The sequence below is a fragment of the Malaclemys terrapin genome, chromosome 16 (genome assembly GCF_027887155.1).
Source record: "Malaclemys terrapin pileata isolate rMalTer1 chromosome 16, rMalTer1.hap1, whole genome shotgun sequence".
NCBI lineage: Eukaryota > Metazoa > Chordata > Testudines > Emydidae > Malaclemys > Malaclemys terrapin.
In genome coordinates, this window is record NC_071520.1 from 12,134,482 (window position 1) to 12,146,005 (window position 11,524).

The window sequence follows — 11,524 nt, forward strand, 5'->3', positions numbered from 1 at the left end:
ACAGGGGACCTCAGTACCGGGAAACTCCTCAGACCTCTGCAATTGGCTCTGCAAATGCTTCTATGGTGGCTTTCACTGGCCTTGACATCAGTATCCTAAGACACCCCAATATCACTGCTCAATTTGGGACCAACAGCCACTTCTGCGATGCCGCCTCCTGCCTTGTTCCGGGCGATGGATGAGTCAGTTTTGCATCTCGCTCCCTTTGGTCTCGCTCCGCCCTTATCTCCAGCATCCCGAGGCTCCTCTGCGTCTGAGTCAGTGTCATCATCCTCCTGTTCTCCATCGCCTGACCAGCACTGGGGACTGTTGATGGACTGTTACGGGTACCAGGATTGGCACACGTCTTGTGGTCAGGATGGAGGGCCCTGGCCCAGCACCTACTGGCCACCCATGCCTGACCTATGTCAGTGGCCTCCATGGAATCCGTGGAACACCCCTCAGTTTTGGAGGTTCTGCTCTTCGTCTTGCTCAAAGGCGAGATCATCAGCCAGGATGTGGTGGTGACTGTCCATCCGCTGCAGGCCCAGGCACTGGTGGTCCTTCACCCTGCAGAGCCTCCGGAGTCCTCCCATGCAGGCCCATCAGCTCTGGGACAGGATCTGGTTTGGCTCAGCTAAGGGGCTCATCATCATCTTCAGATGAATCTCTGCTGCCCAGCTCATCCTCCCCTTTGGTACCGGAGGATTTTAAGGTGTACCAAGGCCTTTTGCAGCAGGTAGTTGCTTCCCTTAGTATCCAAGTGGAGTTTTTGCAAGAGAACACCCACAAATTAGTGAATATCTGCAGCTGTCTGCCCTGGTAGAGTTGTCCTCCCTAGCAATGATGCACTCCTTGAACCAGTTAAGGCCCTCTGGAGCATGCTGGCTTCGGTACTGCCTGCAGCTAAGCACATGGAAAAGCATTGTTTCATTCCCATGCAGGGATTTGAGGGGTTTTACTCCCATCCAGCCCCAAATTCCTTAGCTGCAACTGTGGTGAATAACAGCCTGGCAGGGCTGGTTTAAATCCAACCCCAAGAATAGGGATTCTATATGATTGGATCTCATGGGCACGAAGATTTACACTTCCTCTTCCTTACAGATGTGAATTGCTAACCAGCAAGCCTTACTATCCAAGTACAATTTTTTTTAACTGCACAACTGTGTCAAAGTTTGCAGAGCAGCTCCCGGAGGCCTCGCAAGAGGAATTTTGGGAATTTGTCACTGAGGGCTGCTAAGATGTCCTTGCAGTCCACACTAGAGGTCACGGACACCTCAGCCAGAGTGATGGCCTCCACGGTCACCATGAGGAGGGCTTCTAGCTGCAGAATTCGGGCAGTGCCCCTAATGTCCAGCAAGCCATTGAGGATTTGCCCTTCAACAGCTAAACACTGTTTTTGGACAAAATTGCTGCACTTCTTTGATTCCCAGGCCACCCTGCGGTCCTTGGGGTGTACACGCCAGCAATGCAGAGGTGCAACAGCAGTATCGTCTGCAGTGCATGTTTGGCCAGCCTTTCGCTCCTCTGAGGCAATGGGACTACCCCAGAAAGAGGGATAGATCCCACAGGAGAAAGCAGTTGGACTCGGGGTTTGGCCCCTCCCTGGTGCCCTCCACATGCCCATTTTGATTCCTTGGTCCAGAGCACTGTTCCCATCCTTGCTCCTCCCTCCTCATCTCCCCTTTTTGGGGACAGGCTGGCCTGTTTTCACAATGTTTGGGGCTTGACCACCACTGACAGCTGGATCCTAAGCACTGTCAGATTGGGTTATGCCATCCAGTTTCTCTCCACACCATCTCCCCATCCTCCCTCCCAGTCCCTCTTCAGGGACCCCTCTCTCATGAGATACTGCTCCTCAAGCAGGTCTACTCTCTCCTGGCTTTTGGAGCGATGGAAGAGGTTCTGCAGGAACACTGGGGTCACAGCTTCTACTTCCAGTACTTTCTGGTACCCAAATCCAAGGGAGGAGTAAGACCCATGCTTGTCTTTCGCGGCCTCAACAAATATATCAGGTACATGATGTTCCAAATGGATGTCTGTCTAATATTCTCCTTGCATTGTCTCAGAACGACTGGTTTGCTGCTCTGGACCTTCAGGATGACTACTTCCATTTGGCAATTTTGCTGAGCCACAGAAAATTCCTTCGATTCGTCATGGCAGAGCACCACTTTTAGTACACAGTGCTTCCATTCAGCCTCTCTTCTGCCCCCCAAGGTTTTTACCAAATGCATGGCCGTTGTTACAGCATATTTCAGGAAGAAAGGAATTCACATCTTCCTGAATCTGAATGACTGGTTACTGAGGGACAGAACTCCAGAGAGGAAGTTCTTGCTGACCTCAGCACCACGCTGTGCTCGCATGGCTATCTTGATCTCATCCTCAACACCAGGAAGGTAACCTTGTTCCCACTGAGAAAATCGAGTTAATTGGGGCCCTCTTACATTCCATGATGTCAAAAGTGTTTCTGTTGACTGACCGTTTTCAGATAATTCACCACCATTGCCTCAGTCTGCAGTCTGAGCCTTCCACAACAGTTCGGACGTGTCTGAGACTCTTGGGCCGCATTCCCACTTAAATGCAGGTGGTCCAGTTTGCAAGTCTGTGCCTTCAACCCCTTCAAATGTGGCTCAGGAAGGTTAACCATCCTACTCTTCACCCTCTAGACAGACTGGTTCATCTTCTTCCACTGGCCCTGGACTTTTTGCAGTGGTGGATGCATGCAGAGAACGTTTGCCAGGGCATTCCCTTTATCCAGCTCTCGCCAACCATGTTGGTTGTTACTGATGCCTCTCTGAGGTATTGGAGGGCGCACCTGGGGTCACTGAAAGTACAAGGGCTGTGGTTGGAACAGGAATCCTCACTCCATATCAACATGCTGGAGCTGTAGGCCATCTGCAATGCATATCATGCTTTTCGGGACTGTATCAGAGACTCAGTGGTTCACATACTTACTGACAATACCATTGTGATGTATTATGTGAATAAACAAGGGAGAGTAGACTCCAGGTGGCTCTGCCTTCTGGCGATCAGGCTGTGGCAGTTTTGCATCGAGGAGAGCATTATTTAAAGAGCTATTCACTTGCCTGGGGTTCAGAATCATCTTGCAGATCATGTCAGCAAGTATTTTTCCCTGAGTCATGAGTGGTCCCTGAAGACACGTCCTCCGGGTCATCTTCACAGCTTGGAGCATCCTTTGCCCCAATCCCGATCATTCCTCAGGTCATCCTCAAACTCAAAGCGGATTGGGAAAAGCTCATTCTCATTGTCCCAGTGTGGCTGAGACAATGCTGGTTCTCCGACCTTCAACCTCCTGTACCATCCTCCCCATCCCGACTTACTCACTCAGAACCAAGGCTTCACCTTGCATCCTGCACTCAGCTCCATGCATCTCATGGTGTGGCTGCTCCATGGATGTGTGAGGAGGAAGAGCAGTGTACAGCAGCTGCCCAACAAGTCCTCCTTAACAGTAGAAAACCCTGCACCAGGATGGCCTATTCAGGAAAATGGAAGCTATTTTCAGTCTGGTCACGAGCGTATAGAATCCAGCAAATCCTGGCTTCTAGTCTGGACATTTTGGAGTACCCACTTCGCCTTCGGTTGTTGGGGCTTGTGTTTAGTACATTGAAAATGCATTGGCAGTGATATCGGCATTTCATCTCCCCCCCCCATTCAGAGCAGATCAGTCTTCTTCAGTGCCATGTTATCAAGAGTCTTAAAAGGGCTCCTTTGTCTACATCCTCTGGTCTGAGAGCCAGTTCCTCTGTGGGACCTTAACTCAGTCCTAGCGGACTTAATGGGACCTCTGTTCGAGCCTCAGGCATCTTGTCCCTTTCCACTTTTATGTCAGAAAACCGCGTTCCTGGTAGTGATAACATCTGCAAGGCAGTGTGAGTTGTAGGCTCTAATGGCAGAGCTTCCTTATACCCAATTCTCGTAAGACAAAGTGACTTTGTGATTGCATCCCAAGTTTTTGTCCCAAAGTGGTCTCTCAATTTCATTTGACCCAGGTGATATATTTACCTGTGTTCTTTCCTAAGCCGCATTCCCCTCCACAGGAGCAGTGTCTCCACACCTTATACGTTTGGCAATGTCTGGCCTTCTGTCTGGGCAGGACAGAACTGTTTCGTGCTCTGCCTCGTTTGTTTGTGTCATGCACCGATGGCATGAAGAGTTAAGCAGTTTCTTCACCGACTGTTTCCAAATGGACAACATCCTGCATCAAGGCTGCATATGAAATAGCTTTGGCTACCCCCCTTCAGTAGGTGCGAACTCTTTCTACAAGGGTGCAAGCAACGTCCATAGCATTCCTCCGTGACATTTCCATATTGGACCTTTGCAGGGCTGTTACGTGATCATAGATACATATGTTCATGAACCATTATGCCATAGCTGCATCTTCCAGGGTGGATGCAGGCTGTGGTAGAGTGGTCTGCAGTCCTTGTTTAGGTAAACTCTGAACCCTGCCTCCTAGAGGGGATACTGCTTGTTAGTCACCTAAGTGGAATACATGTCTACATCTACTTGAAGAAGAAATGATTACTTACTGCTTCAAGATGTGATGCAGATGTGTATTCCATGACCTACCCTCTGTCCCTTCTGCATCAGAATCTCGTTTCCAGGCATTTGGTGTGAGGGAACTCAGGGAGGGCCGTGGTGGCACTGCCTCATGTAGCTGGGGAGGGTCTGTGGTCACAGGGCATGAGCACCGCCCCTCTGCGGGTACTTTAAGGCAAATTTCTCCAGCTCTGGTGCACTGGGCCGTGCATATACCTAGGTGGAATACATGTCTGCATCAGATCTTGAAGAACCACAGGTACAGTAAATAACAATTTCTTAGTGAACTGGAAAGCACCAGGGCCGCCCAGAGGGGGGGCAAGTGGGGCAATTTGCCCCGGGGCCCACAGGGGCCCCCACAAGAGTTTTTCGGGGGGCTTGGAGCAGGATCCTTCACTCGCTCCGGAGGCCCCGGAAAACTCTCGTGGGGCCCAGGCCCCCGGAGCTTCTTCCACTCCGGGTCTTCGGCAGCAATTCGGCAGCGGGGGGTCCTTTCGCTCTGGGACCCACTGCCAAAGTGCCCCGAAGACCCGCGGCGGGGGGTCCTTCTGCCCGGGACCTGCTGCCAAAGTGCCGGGTCTTCGGCGGCGGGGGGCCCCCGCCGCCGAAGACTCCAGACCTCCTGAATCCTCTGGGCGGCCCTGGAAAGCACAGGGGTTTGTAGGGTACAAAAGAATTGACTGGTTCTGAACCATGCTATTTGGTGGTTATGAATCACTCACTTCACAGGTCTGCTGTGGAATTACAACATTCATCCTAGAGAGCTTTTGAATCATTAAGACCACAAATTTGGGGCTATTTCAATTACAAGAGTCTCTAAAGAATGCTTTGTATCACCAAGACCTTGTTTTAATGCCAGTCTACTAGATCCTCACACACCATGTTTCTTGACCTTTGTGCTATTCTCTCTATCACAGAAGGTGGCGATGAAGGACAAGGGATCTTGAAGAAGGCCTACAACTGGTTCTGTGGCTTCGATCAGAAAAAAGGGCCCAAACTGAGCAAAGAGGAGCGGGAAGCAATGGAGAAGAAACTGACTGACACTTCCGAGGTGCCATTCTGGAGAAATGTTGTGAACATCAATGGGGTCATTCTGTTGGGTGTGGCTGTATTCTGTCATGCCTTCTTTGCATAAATCTAACCTTATGCTCCAGAGTTTTTATGAAGGTCTAACTCAAGTTCATTTTCCTTTTGAATTTGCACTGTATTCTTCAAAAGATAAACAACACTACACTAGATCCACGTATCAGACTAGTTAGCTGAGATTTAATTCATTACATTGATTTATTCATTGTTATTTTTAAGAAGTTGGTGAAACTAGTTTGATTTCTATGCCCCTTTTTTCTTAATTTCCCTAAAGTGATCCCAGGTTTTCTTTAGTTCAGCTATATGGAGGGCTGTGCTATAGATTCAGGATGAATGAATCCTTTCAAAATATAGGCTGTCTTATGTAAGTTCCCTATGCATGACATTTTATTGATGTATTCCTTTGATACTATAGCTGTGGTTTTTTTTTCAATAGAATTTTTCTGTCTCTAGTCTCTGTTCCATATGTTATGCTATTTTTCAGTGGACTTTTTCCCTCTCTAGTCTTTATTCACTCTTTCTCCTAAGTGGAATATGAACCCCCGTAGCTTCTGAGTTTAACTTTTGTATTTGTGCTGTTTGAGTTGGTTTGAAAATTAGGCAGAACAAGTTTGGCCAGTCCTAATAAGAGTTGTGTTTATGCCTGACTCTTCAAGATTAGCTTTAAAAGTTCATACACAGACTGTGCATTTAGTTTTAATATGAATGTATCCTTGAATGTGAAAGCTCTATTTATAAAAATATATTCTTGTTGATTTTGATTCCCCAGCATGATACGTCAAAGTTAGCATCCATTTACATTGACTGTAGACCTCCATTTTATAAGGAAGGCCCTAGTGTACTCTTAATTCCCCTTCTTAGTGGATTTACCACCTGGTAATTCTTTATCATGGGTGAATATTCTAAGCATCAGAACACTGGCCTTGTGTCTTGCTTCCAAGTACTCAAAGACATTACAGTATTTTTCCTGTCAAATTATGAATCTTCATATGTCAATTTTGCTACAAAATTTCATTTATGCCACGAGTAAGACTGTTACACTGTAGTTTCCCCAAGGAAAACAGTCTCTGCTCTGACACCATCTAAACAATTCCAATTGTCTTCACCTTATTTGGGAGTGTGAGACAGTGATGAGGCAATGACCTTGGTTTGGGTCTCAGAGACCAATATGGTGAGACAATGTGTGATACTGCAAGTCCAGGTTGAAAAGTGCAAATAGATAGAACTTCTTACCATCTAATTCATCTTCCCCAGGAGGCGTGGATACAGAGAAGGCACTTGGGAAATTCCCAGTTGGCACAGCTAATCTGTATCACAGTGCTTTGTTGCCTTATGTACTACAGCTTCCTACACAGCGAGGTGTAACATGCATCTCATCTACCTGCAGTATTGTACAGCATTGCGAACTGTGCTGCAACATGTAACAGGCCAGCCAATGTGGTCTTCTGTAAATCCCTTTAACTTTCATCACACTGTGCTGTTGTCTCACAGTCTGTTGCTACTTCAGAGGAGTGCATAACAGAATGTACTGTCCTCTTGCAGCTGCAATATGATCTTCAGGATAATTCTGTCTCTCTGCAGTATCCTGACATGTACTGCATAGTGCCAAATCAAATCAGTATAATCTAAATCCTAATGCAAACTGTCTTCTTTTAATGAATACAGCAGCAGGGAGAATCTTAAGTCATCACTTTGTTGTACTATGGAATTCATTATATTTCACTAACTATGAAGGTTTGTATGTATTAAAATTTTTCTAATGCGTTTGGGGTCCACAAAGTCAAGAGTTGGTTGTATAAGACAATGGAAAATGTGAAAAATAAAAAAAATTGCTCTTTGATCACATGCTGAAATCAAATCTCTTCAGTCCTGGTCACTTGCACACCTGGGAGTCCAATGCCCATGGCTAGGGGTCTACAGCTGTTCATATGGTGGCTCTGGGTTGCTGTAGCAGATGAGAAACTGGTGACTGAGCCCTTCTTGTGGATGATGCAGCTCCTTCTTAGCTACAGTTCGTAACTATCCTGAAAACACTGAGATGAGACCATTTGGATAAAGGCAGAAATAACACAGCTGGATCTCCCAGCCAAGCTGAGCAGCCTATACCATGACCCCCTTCTTGGGCAATCTTGATAGTCAGGGTCTGACCTGCTTGTATGTTTCATTTCTCCACCCAGGCTGAGTATTGAAGCTTTTTGGAACTACAGACTGAGAATTGCAGGGACAAACATTTGAAACACATGTGAAGTGACCTGCCTTGGCTCAGGTTTGACAACTAGAGCTGGCAGAGTCCAGGGTTCACAACCATAACCAAAGCTGACTGCTCCTTAGGATAATTTGTCTTGCCCTGTAGGAGTTCTACTAAAAGCTGCCTGTGACATTGCAGTACTGTATGGCTCAGTGGATTGGCGATGGGACACGGAGCCTTTCACCTCTAGGTCACCAGTTCAGCTCCATCTTCAGTTGGTAAGTGTTACTATCTGATGTCAGTTTCATGGTCTTATTAATCGAGTTTATTAATCGAAATTCAGTCCAATTTCTAGTAGACTACTGTCTGCGCCCCATAGGTGCTGTTAAACGGCGGCATATCAGTAGACAAAGCCAAGGTGTAAAGTGCACAGGAATTGAACATCCCCGTTCCTGTAGAGATGGGGGTGGCAGATTCTGGTCTCTCATCATTGTAAATCTGGAATTTTGGAGGTCAGTGGAGTTATTTCAGAAAAACATCCAGGAACCCTCATGACATGATATAATCAAATAGCAAGACACTTTTGGGGACAGCTTAGCATAGCCTGTCATGTTTTCATATCTAGATGTATACATTTCCCATAAAATAGTTCTGCAAATCTACATTAATTTCTAGTGATATAAAGGAAGAACCATGTTGTGAAAAATCTGTAAATATCTAGGCTAATAGCACTCTGAGCTGTAAGCAGTATGGAGTTATAAAGAACAATAGCTAGCTCAGTGGTTTGAGCATTGGCCTGCTAAACCCAGGGTTGTGAGTTCAATCCCTGAGGGGGCCATTTAGGGATCTGGGGCAAAAATCAGTACTTGGTCCTGCTAGTGAAGGCAGGGGACTGGACTTGACCTTTCAAGGTCCCTTCCAGCTCTATGAGATAGGTCTCTCTCTCTCTCTCTCTAAATGCTGTCAGGCAAGTCTGATCTTTCATTAATAGAATTACTAAGTTAGGGCCAAATCCTGTGAGGTGCTGATTACCGTCATTTCAACCCTACTCTCATTTTATTTTCAGTATCATTGTCACTGAAGTACCTGAGCATTTCCCAAACATTAATTAATATGCTTGAGAATGTGCTGTGAACTAGGGAAGTATTAAACGATCCTCATTTTGCTGATGCACAGAGAAGCAAAATCACTTGGGAAGTCTATGGCTTAGTTAGAAATAGAACCCTGATCTTCCAAGTCCCAGTCCTGTGCCTGGGCCTCCAAGACCATGGGGAGTATAGAGCTCTCAGCACCGCACAGGACTGGGATCTTAAAGCACAAAGTGAATGCAGTAGCTGTACCACATTCAGATTTAACTATTCACAGACTGACTCAAAATTCATTCCAAATTGGTTTGGCTAGGAACACTTCCATGCATTAAACACTTACTGGAGGTCCACGACCAAGGGTAATGACAAATTGCAATGTGTTGCATTGAGGTGATGTTTGTGAATTGGGTGTCTCAGTGGTAGGCTCTGCATAACTGTACCCCGCAGTAATGTTTGAAAGATGGGGTAAATGATGTATTGGAACACTGGTAATTTTCTTTGACGAGACCTTGAATTTGTTTGATTCAAATACTGGAGGGGGGTGCGAATCGGCTGCACTGGAGATGGAGGGTTAAGAGGGACAGTAAGGGTATGAGTAGGTAGTGGGATAATGGAGTAAAGTAGAGAGGCTGCTGACAAGTGAAGGAGGTTTTTTCTAATGCTGTGTAGGCTGCCCAGCTGTTTTTCTTTGTGTTCTGCATGAGACACAAACAACTGTAATAGAAGCTAACTAGAGCAGCAGGGGAAGGGAGCTGCATTTATATAGCTCCCATTCTGCTTAACTTAAAATAACGTACCACTAACACAGATGTAACAACAGAGGACAACAGATCACTAGGAATTATGATGAATATAAACAGCCAGGCACAGTTTTCAACTGGGCTTCATGCCATTGTTCAGTGAAATGTGTATAGAGGACCAATTCCAGTGCAGTTCTGGGATGGAAACACCTTGGGTGCACCTATATTCTCTCCAATGACTTCAGTGCAAGAGACTTTTATCTTCCTTATAGTGACCCCTGCTGGGAGAGACTGGGATAGAGCATCTGAGTTTCCCTGAAGTCACCACTCCCACCCCATTCCCTCTGGTGTGAGAGGCTCAGGCTAGAGTACCTGTGAGTGCCCCCAGCCAGCACTTCTTAACTGTTCTCTGGATTGACTCTTAGTGGAAGAATCACAAACTGGAGTAAATGTAAACTCACAGAGGCAGAATGCGGACCTGTTCTCTACAGAGAATGATGCTCGGACAGATTGAACTCCCTCACAGCCTGTCCTTATATTAGAAGAGGCTGAAACTCAAGTAACAGAGTTGATATTCAAAATTGCCTTTATAACACACCAGTGTAATAGCTATGGAAATCTTTTATCAATGGCAACAACTTGATGTCTAGGCAAGGCAATAGAGGGAGAAGTCCCCAAAAGCTGTTGGCCTTGCTAGCATGGTCTGAGGTTCAGATTTTTAGTGTACTGGTTTTGCATTTGGGTATGACAAACCATTCTCCTTTTTGCAGATATTGTAGTAATTAACAGTGAACCAGAACAGAAGGTCCTCACTTAGCTTTTACTCTGTTCTTAGACAAAATGCCAACTGATGTCTTTCCCTTTTGACATAAGTCTGATCCTACAACTCTTCACACAAAATGATGGGAGGAAAATTTTCTTTTGGAGCATCAAAAAATAGAATTAAAAGCTGCGTTGCCATTTTCCAAAGCTTCTAAAACTAACATTGGTGTTTAATGGCTTTCAATTCCCGCCCCTAGATCAGCGTATTTTAACAGTGACTGGAAACACGTGACACTAGCATGTAAGAACACATGGTAAGGCATATCCATGAGCAGACACAGCCAGGGGGTCCTTATCCTTCCAGAAAATAAGGGTGAGAAAAACAATATAAATCTTTGTGCCTCCAGGATGAGATTCCCCCACATGGAAAGGGAAGCACAAGACCTATACATAGCGGTGAATTCCACTCCCAGTGAGCATAGTTACCCTCCCGCACCACTTCATCTGTCATTCTTGTAATCAGAAAACCTTTTTCAACTGACAGTGATGGCTGGCTAAGCTGAAAACGTGATCTCTGCATGTGTAAGTGAACTCATCTCATTGATCTATGACCACATTAATTATAGCTAGGTCTTAATCACTGTTGGCGTCAAGCTGAAAAAACAAATAGATTATTATCGATGTACGAGTTTGTCTACATGCTGATGGCGTCACAATGTAGAACAACACTGTTCGGGGAGCATAAAAACATAGTGCTAAAAACAAGGACTTGCTGTATCCAACACATTTCCTCAGAAACACCAGGCTTAATTACAGGGTATGAGGATGCCAGCTCCTGACATGTTAATTTAAGTATTTATAATATGCATGAGGCAATTCAAAGGGATTTTTTAGCATTTGTGAGTGACTAAGTCTTTTGCAATTATATCACTTGGTATAATCAATTGAAAAACGGTGGCATCAACTGAAAAGAACAAGGAGTCTAAGGCTTACAATAACTAAATATGGGGACTATTCAGTGGTCTTTAATTAGTCAGTGAATGTACCTACGGTCAATTAGCCACATTTTGCTGATGCAGCTGTTGTGCCGCTAGCCCCCAGACTTCTTTTACATACATGTCAAG

At 45.7% G+C, this 11,524-nt stretch overlaps 1 protein-coding gene across 3 annotated transcripts in view; it reads left to right on the forward strand.

Annotated features, from left to right (window-relative positions):
• Positions 1-7,462, forward strand: part of LOC128824709 (sodium/glucose cotransporter 1-like) — a 72,783-nt gene extending 65,321 nt beyond the window's left edge. For 2 of the 3 annotated variants that reach the window (XM_054006529.1, XM_054006531.1), the window contains one exon: positions 5,454-7,462. In XM_054006529.1, coding sequence (XP_053862504.1) covers positions 5,454-5,671 — 218 coding nt within the window. In that variant the 3' untranslated portion in view covers positions 5,672-7,462. The remainder of the gene's footprint in view (positions 1-5,453) is intronic. The other variant, XM_054006530.1, reaches the window with a different exon arrangement.
• The last annotated feature ends 4,062 nt before the right edge of the window (positions 7,463-11,524 follow it).